The following is a 19,309-nucleotide window of genomic DNA, read 5'->3' as shown; positions in this document are numbered from 1 at the left end:
ATCGAAAGCTGATGGTACAAATATTGGATGGTCAAATTCTAACGTATATGGCGACCCAACGTGTTTGTTCACTTGTGGCAGCCCCTGATCTGTTGTAATTCTGAAATTCTGCACTATATGGGTGCCTGTGCGACGCGTTCCGGTTTTTCAGCTCATTCATTAGAAAGCAGAAAAAATGTAGCACGAGCGCTACCTATTCACAATGTACTGCACCAAACCGCACAGTACTGTACTAAAATGTGATTGGGTGCCTGAAAACACGCTGCATTTGTGAGATGCATTTCAGGGGCCATTAACAATTCTTTGTCACCCGCATGCTCTCACATGTGATGCATGAAAGGTGTGTGGAATGTGTCGGTCCTGCACCCCACCCTAAAGCCTCATACACACTAGTAGTTTTGTTTCATTTTATCCAGCAGGGCTGAACAGAAAAAAAAAAAACTAGATCGCTCAGGAGGAGCCGCTGTACTAACTAACCGATGTTAGTACAGCGATCTCCCCAGCTGTTCTATTGTGTTCTGACAGCCCCCTCCCCCCGCTAGAACACTCCAGCCAGCGCTCTCAGTCACTGGCTGAGAATCTTTGGTCACGCCCCATAGAAAGAAGCCAGCCAAACGGCTGGCTACTGTCAGAGACTCCAGTACTCCGGGTTGAATGTCGGCTGGTTTCTAATGAACCAGCCAATGCCGTCTGATATTCGGCCCGTGGGTACTAGGCTTAATGGTTGTTTCACAGAACACGGTGTGGAAAAGGTGCATTTTGGGAATGCACTACCCTTGCTAGATGTGTGTAGGGACCATTAATTGTTACTAGAACTCTAAACATCAGCAAATGCAGCGTTTGTGGCCACCAAATTGCATGGTACTGCAATTCATGTCTGCCCTACTTTTTTAGAGTTTGGCAACCCACTGAAATGAATGCGCAATATAAAAATGTAATGTGTGCCTTCTGGTGCGGACTGGCTCTAACTGGGGGTAAACTGAACACACCCACCTATGTATACAGCTCCCTGTGTGACCGGGCCTTATAGGAGATTGTATGGTGCACGGCCTGAGGAACCTTCCTGTATTGAATTCTCACTCTACTGTGTCTCCTTTTGCATTGTACTGTGCAGCACATACTGTTGGCACTACATAAAAATTATAATTATACAGGATTTATATAGTGCCAACAGTTTGTGCACTTCACTGTAATGTAATTGTACTGTCCCCTCTCTATATTTACAATGTAGAGAGGGGACAGTACAATTACAATACAGTAGGAATAGGAGGGCCCTGCTCATAAAGCTTACAATCTAAATCCATTATAATCCTGTACTATAATGCTACAATCAGGTATTAAAGCTGAATCACAGGACTTCCATCAGACCCCTCCACCCTCATGCAGATCAGGGATCAAAGGTCAGATTAATAGAGACCAATGATTGTCTAGACATTGGGGAGAGCAATGATCAGAGATCGGGATATTAATGATCAAGGTAATAAAGATCAATGATTAGACATCGGGTGACTGATCAATAATCAAGGTGTTAGAAATGAGAGATTGGGGTGATATAGGGCAATGATAGAGATCAATGATCGATCGGGGTGACGGTGATGAGAGATAAAAGGTTATAGAAAGAGAAATCAATGATCAGGATGGTCAGATCAGGTGATAGAGGTGAGAGAGCAATGTTTGATCAGGGTCTGATAGAGATCAGAGATCAGGGTAACTGATTCAGGTAATAGGGGGTGAGAGGTCAGGGTGATCGAAGAGGTGGGAAATCAGGGTGATAGAAGGTGAGATCAATGTATGATCAGGGGGATAGAAGGTGAGAGGTCAGGGTTTGATCAGGGTGATAGTGATCAGAGATCAGGTTACAGACTTAGGTAATAGGGGGTGAGAGGTCAGGGTGTAGTCTGATATAGATCGGGGTGATAGAAGGCGAGAGCAATGTATGATTACGGTGATAGAAGGTGAGAGGTCAGGGTGATAGAAGGAGGTGGGAAATCAGGGTGATAGAGGTGAGAGCAATGTATGATCAGGGTGATAGAAGGTGAGAGATCAGGTTACAGACTCAGGTAATAGGGGGTGAGAGGTCAGGGTGTAGTCTGATATAGATCGGGGTGATAGAGGTGAGAGCAATGAATGATAGCAGGTGAGAGGTCAGGGTGATCAGAGTGATAGAGGTGAGAGCAATGTATGATTAGAGTGATAGCAGGTGAGAGGTCAGGGTGTAGTCTGATAGAGATCGGGGTGATAGAAGGTGAGAGGTCAGGGTTTGATCAGGGTGATAGATGTGAGAGCAATGTATGATCAGGGTGATAAAGGTGAGAGGTCAGGGTTTGATCAGGGTGATAGAGATCAGGTTTAAGGTAATAGGGGGTGAGAGGTCAGGGTAATAGTCTGATAGAGATCAGGGTGATAGAGGTGAGAGGTCAGGGTTTGATCAGGGTGATAGTGATCAGAGATCAGGTTACAGACTCAGGTAATAGGGGTGAGAGGTCAGGGTGATAGTCTGATATAGATCGGGGTGACAGAGATTCGGGGTAATAGTCTGATATAGATCGGGGTGACAGATTCGGGGTGATAGTCTGATATCGATCGGGGTAACAGCTTCGGGTGAGCAGTCAGGCTCCCCTAATGGGGTGGTGGAGGTCCCCCCTGGTGGTGGAGGTCCCCCTGGCACACGTGACCAGTGCTGGATAGAAAGTTCCCGGGGTCGGGTGAGATGAGGGGCGTGTCCGTCTCCCCGGTATTATGGGGGGGAGGGGGGCTCACACACCGTTCCCGGTCCTCTTACCGCCTCCCTGAGCTTCCTCTCGGTGTCCCGCTCCCTCTGGAGCCGCTCTGCCTTGTCCTCGGCTCCATCCGCCTGTTCCTGCAGACTCTTAATCTTCCTCCTGACCGCCTCCAGTGAAGTCATCCCGGCCATGGCTGTGCGCTGTGTGCGGAGGACTTCCGCCTGCTCCCCGGACTGTGGTGACTCCCCGGGCGGGCCGCTCTCTCCGCTCTCACTGTGACTCGCTCAGTCCGCACACAGGAAGTCTCCTCCTTACATAGGCTCCGTCCACTACCATTAACCCTCTTCTTACCCAAACCGGGACCCCGACTACTGGAGGACTGTGCCCGCCGCCCGTACTATGTGCAGAGCCTGACACTGGCTGGAGGACCCCCGGGAGAGGAGAGGGGGGGGGGAGGGGGCACTACCCGTACACACACCTATCTACAGGACTGAGAGAACCCGTCCTTATCCAGGTACAGGGGGATACTGCTGCCATCTGGTGGCGGGATGGAGGTAATACAGCTTCCAGGTAATGGCCCTTCCTTCTCAGCATTGTGAAGGTGGGAGGAGGTATCAGTTTAATAAAAAAAAATAAATATGCTTCAGTTTTTATTTTTTCACATAAAAGGAGATTTTTAAAGGCTCAATTTACACCTTCACGTTCAGGGAACACATGCATGTTCCTGAAAAGCCGCATTGCATTTGCAGTGCCATTATTTCTTAATAGCACCCCAAATACAGTTAGCATAAAAAAATGCGCCAAAATGCACAGGGCTCACTGCTGAAAAAATCTGCAGGAGTGTTTGTTGCAGGTAGGCCAACCAGTTCAAGGGAATGGACACCCCTATGTTGTCACACAACAAATGCACAGAAAAACACACACACACATACACATCATGCTGGTGTGAATGAGGCCCAAAGGCTAAGTCTGCCTTTTATTAAAAAAAAAAGATAAATGCACCCATATTTATGATAGTGGTACTAAACACAAAGGCCCCTTTCACACGGGCTTTCCGATCCAGTCCGCCTCTCAGTTTGGTGGACCTGATCGGATCCTCCATGCATCCCTATGGGGTAGCGGATGTCAGCGGTGACATGTCTGCTGACTCCCGCTACTATCTGATCCGATGTGGTCCCTGAAATTAAGACGGATGGAAACCCTATTTTCCATCCGTCTGGAGGATTGGATCGGATGAAAACGGACAGGCAGTCCATTTTCATCCGATCTCCCATAGAGGAGAGCGGGGCTCTGACAGGTCAGTCTCTGCAAAGTGAGCGGAGACGGAGCTGTCATCCGCCTGCTAAGCGGGGATCGGCGGATCAATCCCCGCTGAGCAAAACGGAGTCCGCTGGGCAGAAAGCCCGCGTGAAAGGACCCTAATATAAAACTTAATTATATTGCAGTTTATCAATTCTTAGATGTGATGGTTGCCTTTCTTTTCTTTTTTAAACTTTCTTTTTTTTATTTTCACCTAATGATCTGGCCAGTAATTCTGTTGTTTTTAAACAGAAAAAGCTGTAATGCAGATGTAGCAGTTGGAGGGATGAGACAAACCATTTACCACTGACAGGGGTGCTTATAATGAAGAGTGCTTATCTATTTATGTAAAACCTTTATTTATCCCCAAAGTGAACAAAATGTTTGCTGCAACTGAATATAACGTGTTAGCTGGAGTTTGGCATCAATTTGTTAGTGTATCTAAATCTGCTAGTCCAGCAAACACTCCCCTCCTTAAGACTGACAATGCTGCTGTCCAGAGGTGACCCTGTGCTCCTTCATCCAGAGTGGGGGCACTCTAATATAGGAGGTGTGTTACTGGCCAAACCATCGGGTAAGAACAGAGGGAAAAAGTCTGAAAAAAAGAAAACGAATGCCGGCACCACATCTAATGATTGGTGAGCTGCAATATATTACATTTTTGGTTTTGGGTATAAGATCGCTTTAAGGGCTCATACACTTGGGCACATTCACTCATACAACATAATGTGTATTTTGGTGCCCCGGATGTCCTGGTGCTGTGTAGAGCCACTGGCTGTACACCGGTACGTGCCACTACTTGTGTAAAGTGGTGCATGCGCACAGGCGTAATGTCCCAATTGCAGATCATATGTGATTGGGATTTGCATTTCTGCACATGCACCACATTACACTAGTAGTGGCACATGGCTGCATACAGCCGTCTGCACCAATTATGTCTATGGGCAGCTGTATGCAGCACAAAGACACCCAGGCACCAAGATTCGCAGTGTGTTTACACTGTATAGGCGAATGTGCATGAAGAATAAAGTGCATGTGAACTCTAAGGCTGCATGCACATAGGTAAATTAAAATACTCCCATATAGGCTGGCAGTAAAATCCAGGGTTAAAAAAATTGCTTATTTTGGTTACATGCGTTTTTGCACATTTATGGTTCTATGGCATTTAGAAGTATTTGTGCATAAACTCATCCAAGGACCTAGCATAGTCATTTATTGTAGCCACTAGAATTCATTTACCAGCATACGCACCTATGCTTTTATAGGCGTTTAAGCATGTATGTGTAAATTTTGCCAGTAAGCTCCTCTTCCAACTCAGCCTTGTGACCTTGGTATTGATTTTTATTTTCAAGCCTAGAGGAAGTATCAGTGAACGGCAAGTCTGGTGATGTCACCACACTTGTGATCCCTTGTGAGCTATAAGTCCCTGTTCCGCGGTGGCAGATGGGGCTTGTCGTTTATTAATTTGCTTTTGTGAATAAATGACGCCTCTGTGCAAACAGAGCCACATTCAAATTCTAAAAGGACAGGAGCCAGCAAGAAGAAGAACCCCTGGATTCGCAGATTGTCATTGTTAAAACCATGAGAGGACCCCACAATATTATTGTTGTAAAGCAGTGGTCCCCAAACTGCGGCCCGGGGGCCAGATGTGGCCCTTGGCTTGTCTTGATCTGGCCCTTGGGGCACTATTCCGCCAAGCTTCACTATCAATGGGGCCCTATTCCTCCCACTGATAAAACCGTCAATGGGGCACCATTCCTCAGACTGACCGCATTGAAGGGGCACTATTCTTCCCATTGATACCAACAATGGGGCACTATTCCTTCAATTTAAATCAATGATGGGGCATTGTTTATGCCTACTGATGCAGGGACATTTTCTGCTTTCACTGGTCACAGTCCGGCCCCCCTAAAGTCTGAAGGACAGTAAACTTGCCCTTTGCTTAGAAAGTTTGGAGACCCCTGTAATAAAGCATACATAACAAATAATCTTGCATAAGCTGATTTTCATTCAATGCATTTCTTGGAACAAAGTCCTCTTTTTCAAGGAAGCACATGCAGTTCAAGTTGTGAGAACAGTCTTATATAATATATAATTGTTTTAGTAATTATATCCCTAACTTTTTCCATGCAGTGTGGTTGATTTACTAAAGCATGGGTATCCAAACGTTTTAAATAAAGGGCCAGTTTTCTGTCCTTCAGACTTTAGGGGGGCCAGATTGTGGCCATTAGGGATAGAAAATGTCCTGGGCCCAGCATCAGTGAGGGTAAACATGGCCTCAGGGTGGTCAGTAGGAGGAGGAGTAGTGACCCATCATTGAGATCAGTGGAAGAAATAGAGCCCCGTTGTTGGTCAGTGGGAGGAATAGTGCCTCATATCATTTGGAAGAATAGTGTTCCAAGGGTGCCGGATAAATGCTAGCAAAGGGCTGCATCTGGCCCTTGGGCCACAGTTTGGAGACCCCTGTACTAAAGGATTAGAGCTTGTTTACTGTGAATGTGGGGGAAATTCACTTTACAGGTAAAGAAAAATGAAAAAAATTGGATTTAAGAAGTTAGCAGAGCATCACCACAAGCACTAAGCTTTTAGTAAATCAACACTTTTTTTTAAATGTTTGCCAGTCCTAGACCTTGGATTAAAGTAAGAGACATTACTTTCACTTCTCTCTCCAATTCTAATTATATATTTGTTTTTAACTGAAAAAAACACTATAAACACATGGCAAGGAGGAAGGAAAACACTTCATCTCTACTCATCTTGGGTTAATAATTGAGACAGGCTTACCCAGCCATACATGGACTGAATGTTAGCTGGTTCAGCTGGGACCAGTCGAATTTCAATCCATGTATGGTTTTGTAATTTGTTGTATATCAAGAAAAATGCAAAAGGAGATTTGAAACACCCGAGGTGGATGAAAATATCCATCATTAGGTAGGTTGGAAGAAGGCCAGGATAGAGATCCTGCAATCAGAGCCCTCAGGAGATGTCGGAGCTGACTCGTTTCATTAGACTCCACTTATATCCAATAATATCAGTTCTGGGTGGTCTGAATAACAAATTGATCACACAAGTTAGGAGAAAAGGTGACAATGGTATCAGACACTTGCCAATTCTTACAAGAAGGAACAGATCTCAACAATGAGTTCTGCTGATGTCTCACCTTGCACACTACAAAGACCAGTCTCTAACGCCTTCCTTGGCTAATGGATGGGTATACTGTACAAGCGGTATATCAAAATAATATGTAGTGTATGGCCACCCTAAATGTGGAGACCTCCTGTACAGAATTAATCTGATACTCATTCCCTTCTGTACATGACATGTACAGGGCTACCAATGCCAGCCCACACTTTGCAACCTGAAAAACTGAACACTTGCAGTTGCATCTCATAGGATTTGTCTCCTAGGCAAACTGTGTTGTGTCTATTTAAGTAGATCAGGTGGGAAAAGAGGAAAAACTGGATAGGTAGTACAAGCTAGAAGGAAGAATAGAAGTACTGAGGTTATTTACAGAGCAAAATTAATTACTAGGGGAGTTAAGCCCCGTACACACGTACCGAATGTCGGCCGAACGATCGGCCGTCTTTTGTCCGGTGCTGTCCTGTCGGCTGAAAAGTGCTAAAGACTGCACACAAATTTTGTCGGCCAACAACAGCCGACTGCAGTAGTGATGTCATGTGATGGTTAACTTTCCGTGTCTTTTTTTTTTCTCAGAGCATGCCCAGTCTTGCTAATCTGCTGTTTGTCGGCCGAAATCTGTACTGACTTGCGAACAATCGGCCGTTCTGGTGACGGCCAACAAAAATTTTAAAGGCTGCACACACGATTCTGTTCGGCCGAAAAGTCGCAGTCGGTTGTTGGAAGCATCATACTAACAAGCCGACAATCGGCCGATCGTTCGGCGGCCGAATATTTACGGCCGACAATCGCTACGTGTGTACAGGCCTTAACTCAGAGCAACCAACAATAAACAAATGTGGGTGGCCATACACTATATGATGGATTGAATAAAAATGTGTAAAGTATTATTAAAGTATCAAGTGGCTGCAAGGTTCAGGTTATGTCTATCATCATTAGCCAATTTTGCCCAAATAAGGAAAACATATCTAGCATTATTGCATCATTGTAGCAATAATGAATGAATTAATTAGAGATTTTACGATTTAGATCAGTGATGGCGAACCTTGGAACTCCAGATGTTTTTGGAACTACATTTCCCATGATGCACAACTATACTGCAGAGTGCATGAGTATCATGGGAAATGTAGTTCCAAAACATCTAGGGTGCCAAGGTTCGCCATCAATGATTTAGATGGTACCATGTGTGGCCAGCTTAACATAGCTAGTTACAAGACTGGCCACTATATTACTATTGCTATTGTTATAATCATCATATAGGATTTATATAGTTTGTGCAGCATTTGCAATGCTCTGCAGCACAGGAGCATACATTTGCTAAAGGAGTAGAGCAAAATAGGTGTGCGCTTGATTCAGTAAAAAAGGTGAAGCTGGGTTCACTTTAAATATCCAATCATGTGCAAGGGCAATAAAATAACAGAATAACTTTAACTTGCACATTACTGCTGAATTGAAATTTAACACACCTTTACTGAGTTAAGTGAACATTCACATTTCAAAGTAAACAGTCTCTACAGTTTTAGTATCTCAACCCCTATGTCTCTGTACTAGTGTCATTTTGTGACACTTGTGGAATGCCCTGCAGGATAATGAAGACTAAGTGGTGCAATATACCTTCTTGCCATTAGAGGGTACTAGGTACTGCTGTATAACCATTGACTGTTCTACAGTAGGAAAACATCACTGACTATTCATATTATCAGTTTAGGAAATCACAGTGCGGGAGATTTACTAAAACTGCAAGTGCAAAATCTGACGCAGCTCTGCATAGAAACCAGTCCGTTTCCAGGTGTTATTTTGTCAAAGCTAATTGAACAAGTTGAAGCTAAAATCTGATTGGTTGCCATGTAGAGCTGCACCAGATTCTGAGAGCTCCAGTTTTAGTAAATTCCCCCCCAATGTAACAATACAAATCGTTACACATTCACAAAAACGAATATATACATTTCTCTTTTATAAACTAGATGTAAATTATAATGGAGTTGATAATAAAATGCACATATATGAAATGATCACTGACTTATCAGCCTGACTATGTGAATGCAGACTATACATGGGCAGATCTGTCATCCAATTGGACAAAGATAGAGGATCTGATCTTCCTCATAACAGATGGTGCTAAGACATGGCCACCACAATAATCCCCCCAGCATGCGTTGTTATTAATGCATGCACAGTGATAGAATAGTCATTTACACTTAATAGGAGATCATTGGTAATTGGCCAGTGAACCTTTTCTGTATGATGAAAACCAACAGTGAAAACTGGCATCACCCACAGGCACGCTTTTGTGCCCATTTTTAACCCTTACTGTTACTTCTACCCTTTTTACAGGTGTCTGAAGTGGTGTCATTGCTGCCTGTAATCAGGCAGTGTAGATGTAGACTAAGGCTAGCCATACACGTTTAGATTTCTTTTGCTCAGGCCATGGGCTAAGCTAGAGAAAATCACTTGACTCCCCATCCAAGCTTAACAGCACAGAGGGAAGATTTTCCACAGCTGGTTGTTGTATTCAGGAGCTGTGGGCAAGGCTTCTGTTAGAAATAACTGGGCCCCATACAGCCTACCTGACATGCCCCCCCCCCCTCCACTTTCAAAAATATCAAATTATATTTTTTCTAAAATGTCATGGCTGCGATGCAAATCTATGCTTTGCAGCCATGTCAGAATGATAACCTCATCGATAAATACCTATTCAATTGAATAGCACTGCTCTGCAAGTGCCCCACAATCATGTGCAAAGCATGCAGTTGTGGTGTGCTAGTCTGGGGTTAAAGCAGGCGGTGAGGAGGCAATATATAACATTTGAACAAGTCCTTTGTTTTTTTTTTTTTAATGAGTTGTTAGAATTTTAAATTTTTTTACATGTTTTTAGAATTTTTTTTAATTTATTTGAATTTTTTTACATTTTTTTAGGGGGCTTTGGTAAAATATCAGGGGTCTAAACAGACCCCTGATGTCTCACATTTGAAAGAGAGAAAGGGACTGAGGACAGAGAGTTATCAGTCCCTTTTCCTGCAGCCTCAGCTGCACCAGATCCACAAGTGTCAGTAATAGGGCAGTACAGCCGGCTCTCCTGCTCAGCAGGTGCCCAGGCCCCCCATTTGAACTGATGGGACTCCGGCTCTGAACAGGAGGGCTAGCAATGCTGACTTATCAGTGGGCCTGGGTGTGGGCGCCTGATTACCCGAACAGTGACTGTATTGGATTGGATGCAGTTACTGTTCAGCCAGTAATTTCCCACCTGGATCAGTCAATTTTAAAAGCCGGGTGGTGCTGTCAGGGCCATCCAAAGCTCGAGTTTCAGTGGAGCTGTGTATTGTCAGTTTAAGGCAAGCCCTGATTTACTAAAGTGTGAAAAGAGGTTAGGTTAACATTCATTCATGGGTGGGAGAGACTTTGTTTCTGTAATATCCCCAGTACATGATTGGATATTTGAAGTAAGTACAGGTACTCTTTACTTTACACTACATATAATTATCTACCTGTTAGTAACCTCATTGATGGATAAATAATGCAACCTATTTCAGGGATAGCATGCACCCCTGCCTGGGTACATTACTGCGTTCTCCACCCTTGTTCTATTTACACTTGTTCACTAGGCCAAGTGACACATGAAATGTTCACTGAAACATAAGGAGTTAGTTGGGCAGTGAATGGAAGAACTCTGAATATAACTAGATATGTAGTGCCAGGTCTGTAGAGAAAGGAATTCAGCAATCAGAATATGTGTATAAGATAAAAAGTCATGAATAGAAACCTCACCTTATACAGCTAACAGGGAAATATACTTACAATTTTACATTGATGGTAACATCTGATACATGTATAAAGTTTATGAGCTTGTCATCACTGAAGATATGGGAAAAATTGTGGGTCAACACATGTTTAAGCTGGTCATTCACTATACAATCTCTGTAAAATCTCCTTTAGATTTACCAAACTACGTCATATGAGGACAAACCTAAACAATCCATCCAAATAGTAACAATAAAGGCAGTTTGCTGCATTACATAGCTGATGGTAGATCTAAAGGAGATTGTACAATGAGATTGTATAGTGTATGATCAGCCACACAGATATTGTAGTGTATGATACCACAAACCTGAGAATCAGTGTTTTTTTATATTAGGAATAACAGTATAATCCTGTATTCTTTCCTTAATTTGAACACATCTTCTTATGCTTAAATTGATCTGTATTTAAAGTCAATGGCAAACTTCTAGATTGGGACACGGGGAACATATGTACAATGGTCATATTAACTGTCCTATGTGGACTTATGTGCCATCCTGTGTAATTGTGATTGGAGCTGTGCTCTTTGCTGCATACAGGAAGCAATTACCAGCAGATCAAATGTAATCCACCATGATAATTGATCCTCATATAATTGATCCTTATATAATCAGGTTTATTAATACCGATACAATATATAAAAGTATATAAATAAACACATAAGCCTAATAAAAGACATGTTAAATACCCTCACTTACTCACCTATTTTAAGACTGACAGCTTTTAATAGCTCAAAGTACATTATAATGCATCACATGCGTTTAGAGGTGGTACAACCTTATTAGATTAGTTAAGGAATCAAGCAGTAATCCTTTATACAATAACCTATAGTAACATGAGTTCAGTTTTACTGTAATTAGATCAATTGGGAAGGGTCTGCGGTTGTTTTTTTATGGTTATCTTACTCTTTGCTTTGTTCAGTATATATATATGTATATATATATATATACATACATAAATATATATATATATATATATATATATATATATAAATATATATATATATGTGTATATATGTATATATATATATATATATATATATATATATATATGTATATATGTATATATATATGTGTGTGTGTATATATATATATATATATATATATATATATACACTCACATAACATATGTGTATATATTTATTATATAAATATATATATATATATATATATACATACATATACATATACACTGTATACTATATATACACTGTAAAAAATATAATAAAAAAAATATATATATGTATATATAGATATATACATATATATATATATATATATATATATATATATATATATATATATATATATACATATATATATATTTTTTTTGTGTGCTATCACTTATATAGACATAGTATATTTAAAATGTGTTATGTATTTATATACAGTATATATATATATATATATATAAATATATATATATATATATATATATATATATATATATATACACACACTCACATAACATATGTGTATATGTTTAATTTATATATATATATATATATATATATATATATATATATATATATATTTTTTTTTTTTTTAATTCCTTTTTTTTCTTTTTTACAGTGTGCTATCACTTATATAGACATAGTATATTTAAAATGTGTTATTAATGCAATAAAATCCTTTTAACAATGGCTTGTATAATTTAGGTACTATATTTATATAAAAAGTAATGTCTATACAAGTAATGATTGTATATAAAAGGCTGATGATAAAAGATGTTTATTATGACCAATAATTAGTTATACTGAGGCATCTATTATTGAATCCAAACGAATAAAACCTCTGATATTTCTAATTCTGCATCTTTCATCTGTGTATACAGTGTAAGTATATGTGATCATGTTTGTTGTCTCAGTGCCAAAACCGAGGCACAGATTATTCAAAACTTCCCATTCAGGTAATAGGTTGGCAGATGCCAGAGAATAACCTACGTCTATGGAATATTTGATTCACTGCATTAAATTACCTAGCCTTGGGCTTTCCTATAATAAAGTAATTCATTAAGGCAAGCCTCTGCGCGCTTGTAACATTAAATAAACAGCAATAACTGTTCTCAGTTTAAACCTCCAGATGAAATCTGCTCGGAGTCTGGATTCTGCATGGAGAGCGATTTCTAAATAGTCAACATACTTTTCCTTATAAGGAATATCTGTCTGGAATCCATATGCAGCCGCTTTCACTCCACAATACAGAATGTTCCATTGTATCATAGACTGCAAGCTTCAGACCTGTGCTGCTATTATAATGTACACTGAGCGTCAGAACTAAGCTGAACTGACAATAGGCTTCAAAATCACTTTTCTCCCCCCAAAAAAAAAACAGTTTTCTCCCCAAAAAAAAAAATGTTGGGATTATTCCTAGTGATTATAAGTTTATAACATATCATATACGCGTCATGTCATTATTTTTCTATCTCTAAAATATTTAAAAAGATATACTAATAAAATGTATATACGTAACGTTTAACACGTTCCTAGTATTTTTCTAGAAAGGGATTGATAATGTATAGAGAAGCTCATGCATGGTATACTGAAGGGTCCACCCAGAACCAAGTTATTTAACCTTTGACAGGGAGCAGACAGCTGAGGCTGAGAGTCTTGAGTGTATACCATATAAAGCTCTGAGTTATATATAAACCAAGTGTGTGCCTATCTCTGCACTCTGCAGGAACAGCAAAGTATCATCTTCCTCCTTCCCTTACTGTAAGGGCTAGAGTTCTCCTTGGCAGATGTATGACAGATTGGAAGAAAGAGGTCACTGCAAAATTTAAATGTCTCCTGTCATCTACAAAGACTCTTGTCTCTGACCTCATCAGCTAACAATGGCTGGGCATCAAAAAGAGTTTGCCTTTCAGATTGCTAATCCCATTCCCATTTTTCTTCCATGCTGTCACACACCTTGTACAACTACACTAAAAATTGTTCTCTAATAATTGTTCTCTTTAGAATAGAGGCCATTTTCCAATTCACTCAAAGTAAGTTCACAATTATAAAACTGAAACGTTTTCTACAGAACATTTACGAAATTGGGTTTTAGGATCTGGGGAAATGAATGAGTTGCTTGCACCACTAGACTGAAAATGCAAACTTTGTTCGTTCTCTAAAACGTATTACAAAAATAGATTTTAAGGCCATATTCAAGCCTAAGAAAGAGCTCAGATGTATAGTTTTATAATCTAGTATAGTTAAAGTATATACTAATAATATAGTTGGTTACAATGGAGGCTTAAGGCCTACAAATCTATTAAACCAATATAAAAGGTACTGGAACTAGCCCTGGGCCTATAGTAAAAGAACCACGTATGTGTGTGATTCACTAATAGACAGTTCACAGCACAGTAAAGTTGTGTTCACTTTAATTACCCAATGATGTACAAATAGACTGGTAAGTTAGAAACTGAACCTGATTGGGTAATTGATGTGAAAAGAGCTTTGCTGGGCTATAGGGAACATCCTACTTTTTTAGTATGTAAACCCCATTGTTTCATGATTATATCACATTTAACAGTACATTTCCTTTCTAAGTCCATTCTATTGATTATGGTTTTCCAAAGCAGTTAGTAAAACAAATTCACCAGCCCCTCCCCTTATCTGAAACCCTATAACTCGCATTCAGAAAACAGGGCTGATTCATCATAACTGTACTAAAACACAAACTTGGAGCTGTTGCCCATAGCAGCCAAATAAAGGTGACATCTGCTCAGTTGCTAATGGCAACAACTCCAATTTACCACTCCTTTTTCTTTACTTGGTTGCGATGGCTAAACCCCAATTTGTGTTGACTTGATATCTCAATAATGATGATTATGAGCACATTATTACTCCTCTTTTCGCAGCACGGGCTTGGGACCGGCCATCGCAGAGTTGAAAAAATTAAAAACTTGAATTTTTAACATTTTTCCTAACACCCCCCAACCGGATCAAGGCACACTCAGGTCCATTTAGCCACAAGGCCCAGCAGACCACATGACGGGCAGCGGTAAGCAGTTTTCCAATTGTGTGTGTGTCTACATGCATATATATATTATTTAGTTCTGTTTTTAGTAAAACCTAATCATGAGTAATGTAGTTATTAGTTATATCATTACATTCATTAATCATTCATTAATCGGTTAATCATGTCAAATGAAAGTCTTTTATCACAATTAAACTTTTCAGTTGTGAGTTAACCCATACCGTGCTGAGATATCTTCACCAGAGAATATTTTAATAGGCCCGTCAGACGATAATGGGTGAGTTATTGAAAACATTCACCACCTCATTGGGTTGCATTTGTTAATGTAAGTAAATAGAAGCATATATCATTTATAAAAATTTTAGGAATGGTCCACACCCCTATGTGACACATGCAGTGCAATATGGCCAGGAATGTCTGAATAGAACAGGTGCAAAGCTAGTGTCTTAGCAAGAAGATGAAGGGGATGTGCAATGGTTGGGGACTTTTGGAACCTTAACTTACATCAGTGGCCTTCTTCTCAGCAAGTTCCAACTTCTCCTGGGCATCTTTAAGGGCTTCTGAATATTTGTCCAACTCATCCTCAGTTCCCTTCATTTTCTTCTGCATCGCTACAAGTTCATCCTCCAGCTGTGTCCAGGTAGGACCGGTGCCATGGGGGGCAGTGGGTGCACGGACGAGGGCAGTGACGAGGGGGTAATAAGGTGTGACAGCAGGCAACAGAGGTGCAGAGGGGACAGGACAGGAACCATGAGGAGAGAGAGAGAGAGAAGAGAGAGAAAAGAGAGAAAAGAGTTAGACAGTTGTCACTGGTACAGTCTTATACCTTAGTGGCCTTCTCTTCAGCAGCTAGGAGGCTCTCTTCAGCCAGATGAAGGTCATCCAAAATCTTATCCCTTAAATCCTCAGTCTGCCGCAACTGCTTTTCCATTTGGGCAATCTCATCCTCTAACTAAGTGGGGTTATATTGATCGGGAACAAGAAAAATAGGAGATATAAATGTATTCATGTACTATAGTAATCAATCTGTTCGATATAATGTATATGTAGATACATTATTGCAATAAACAGAAGGAGCCAATGGAACTATAGGCATGAAATCTGCTCATGGGGAAATGCTTATTCACAAACTCAGAAATCTAATCAACATATTCCATTTAGAGAAGTAATAAGAGAATGAACTATACTTATTTTCCATTGTCAGTTTGGTGAATAAGCGTTTCGCTAAAGCAGGAAGATATGACATTTTGGAAGGGGCTCTTATTGCACTTTGAATAAGCAGCACCCATTGCTGAGCTCTCTGTGACCATCACATATTTCAACAAATACAAAGATAACATGTAATAATCAGCTTCAGCAACCAACATTTAGAAAACATTTGTTCCATTTCTCAAATTTGTCAACATATTTATACTGACTATCAATTTGCAACAATCAGATGTACTGTTAGGATTCCTGAGTCCATTCAGTGACAGTTTATAGAATGAAGCTTTAAAGTGGTATTAAATCCCAAAACAGAAATGTAATATATTGCAGATTACCAATTCTTAGATGGAGTGGCGGCTTTCGTTTTTTTGGGGGCTTTTCCTTTTCTTTTCACCTGCTATCTGGACAGTAAGTCTGATATTTTTTATCTTCCTTTAATGGCTGTCCAGCAAAAATGGCAGTTAGAGGGTTAAAATAAGCCATTTAACACTGACAGGTGTGCTTGCAACAGCCAGCTTTTGTTGATTTATGTTAAACATTTAGCAAAAAAGGAAAAAAAAAATAAACTGTTGCTGTAACTGTTTAAAAAGTATTAGCTGGAGTTCTGCTTTAACTTGTTAGTCAAGTCCATTTCTAGCTGCTAGTGCATCTAACACTTCCCTCTCCCCAGATTGACAGCCCTGCTATCCAAAGGTGTCTCTTTTGCTCCTCCATTCGGACTAGAGACACCCTAAGACATGAAGTACGTTACTAGCCAATCATCAGGGGAACATAAAACAAAACAGACCTAAAAAAAAGAAAACTAATGCAGCCACCACATTCAGGATTAGTAAACTGCAATGTGTTACATGTTTGTTTTTGGGTTTGATACAGCTTTAACTTTTCCAAAAAAAGGTAAACTTAATAGGACGGCATAGGAAACCTCTTGGATAAAAAACAGGACTGGCACTTGATGTCCCCTATTGTCACTGCTCTAGGGGGGCATTTGGCTTTTTGTGGAGTAGGGAAAGTCCAAGCAGACCTGTTTGCTCTTGTCCTCTGCTCCCTTCTTGTCGGCTTCAGCCTGTTCTGCTCTGTCCAAGGCATTTTCCTTGTCGAGTTTGAGCATCTGCATCTTCTTCTTGATGGCGTCCATGGCTGCTGGTTGGGTTTGGGGCTAGTCACACACAGAGAACCGGGACAAGAGGACAGGACCTTGGGAGGATGCAGAGAGAGCTTCCTTCTTAGACTGAGCCCTGGGCTGGAGTGCAAACTCTCAGCTGTTCCAGCCTCAGAAATATGTACCAGGGATGGGTGAGGGGGGGTTACACAAATTCCTTAGGACACCCAATACTTTTTTGGGAGCCTTGCCTCTGTGTCCCACTGCTGGCTTTTTTTAAGGCTGGCTCCTTCTATTCGCTGCAGCCGACCATTTGACTGCATTTGACTATATAAGGGGTGTGATGGGCAGAGGCATACATGGCTGTATGGGAGGGGGAGGCTGGGATGGGATGGGGGGGGGGGGGAGCAGCCTGTTCCTATTTCTAAACCTCTAGACATGAGGCTGCAAGAGGAGCTCTCTGCTACATGGGACTTCTCAGGATAACTCCTTTAACTAACTATTATCTTCCTGCAAGGATTAATGGAGCTCCTACTGCTTTCTAATCACTCAGAATGATATATGTGTATAATGTCTGTACATAATCACACACAGACTGAGAGGGGGGGCTTCCAGAATATCAGATCCTTTCTATGCTTGTATCATTTATTGATCCTGACATCATCTTATTGACAGGCACTAGAATGAGAACTGAGAGGGGGGCTTCCAGAATATCAGATCCTTTCTATGTTTGTATCATTTATTGATCCTGACATCATCCTATTGGCAGACACTAGAATGAGAACTGAGAGGGGGGGGGGGGGGCTTCCAGAATATCAGATCCTTTCTATGCTTGTATAATTTATTGATCCTGACATCATCTTATTGACAGGCACTAGAATGAGAACTGAGAGGGGGGGGGGGGGCTTCCAGAATATCAGATCCTTCATATGCTTGTATAATTTATTGATCCTGACATCATCCTATTGACAGACACTAGAATGAGAACTGAGAGGGGGCTTCCAGAATATCGGATCCTTTCTATGCTTGTATCATTTATTGATCCTGACATCATCCTATTGACAGGCACTAGAATGAGAACTGGGAGGGGGGGGGGGGCTTCCAGAATATCAGATCCTTTCTATGCTTGTATCATTTATTGACCCTAACATCATCCTATTGACATGCACTAGAATGAGAACGGAGAGGGGGGCTTCCAGAATATCAGATCCTTTCTATGCTTGTATAATTTATTGATCCTGACATCATCCTATTGACATGCACTAGAATGAGAACTGAGAGGGGGGGGGGGGGGCTTCCAGAATATCGGATCCTTTCTATGCTTGTATAATTTATTGATCCTGACATCATCTTATTGACAGGTACTAGAATGACAACTGAGAGGGGTCTTCCAGAATATCAGATCCTTTCTATACTTGTATCATTTATTGATTCTGACATCATCCTATTGACAGGCACTAGAATGAGAACTGAGGGGGGGGGGGGGCTTCCAGAATATCAGATCCTTTCTATGCTTGTATAATTTATTGATCCTGACATCATCTTATTGACAGGCACTAGAATGAGAACTGAGAGGGGGGGGGGGGGCTTCCAGAATATCAGATCCTTCATATGCTTGTATAATTTATTGATCCTGACATCATCCTATTGACAGACACTAGAATGAGAACTGAGAGGGGGCTTCCAGAATATCGGATCCTTTCTATGCTTGTATCATTTATTGATCCTGACATCATCCTATTGACAGGCACTAGAATGAGAACTGGGAGGGGGGGGGGGGGGCTTCCAGAATATCAGATCCTTTCTATGCTTGTATCATTTATTGACCCTAACATCATCCTATTGACATGCACTAGAATGAGAACGGAGAGGGGGGCTTCCAGAATATCAGATCCTTTCTATGCTTGTATAATTTATTGATCCTGACATCATCCTATTGACATGCACTAGAATGAGAACTGAGAGGGGGGGGGGGGCTTCCAGAATATCGGATCCTTTCTATGCTTGTATAATTTATTGATCCTGACATCATCTTATTGACAGGTACTAGAATGACAACTGAGAGGGGTCTTCCAGAATATCAG

The 19,309-nt window shown here is 40.9% G+C and overlaps 1 protein-coding gene across 2 annotated transcripts in view; it reads right to left on the bottom strand.

The window, feature by feature from the left end:
* Window positions 1–17,395, bottom strand: part of TPM1 (tropomyosin 1) — a 54,050-nt gene extending 36,655 nt beyond the window's left edge. For both annotated transcript variants that reach the window (XM_082257076.1, XM_082257075.1), the window contains exons 1-2: window positions 17,148–17,395; window positions 15,425–15,550 (exon numbers count right to left, since the gene is read on the bottom strand). In XM_082257076.1, coding sequence (XP_082113202.1) covers window positions 15,425–15,550; window positions 17,148–17,261 — 240 coding nt within the window. In that variant the 5' untranslated portion in view covers window positions 17,262–17,395. The remainder of the gene's footprint in view (window positions 1–15,424; window positions 15,551–17,147) is intronic.
* Between the last annotated feature and the right edge of the window lie 1,914 nt (window positions 17,396–19,309).

This window comes from Pelophylax lessonae (genome assembly GCF_965119305.1).
Source record: "Pelophylax lessonae genome assembly, chromosome: 4".
Taxonomy (NCBI): domain Eukaryota; kingdom Metazoa; phylum Chordata; class Amphibia; order Anura; family Ranidae; genus Pelophylax; species Pelophylax lessonae.
The sequence above is the reverse complement of the archived record's forward strand: the minus strand, read 5'-3'. Positions and strand labels throughout refer to the sequence as shown.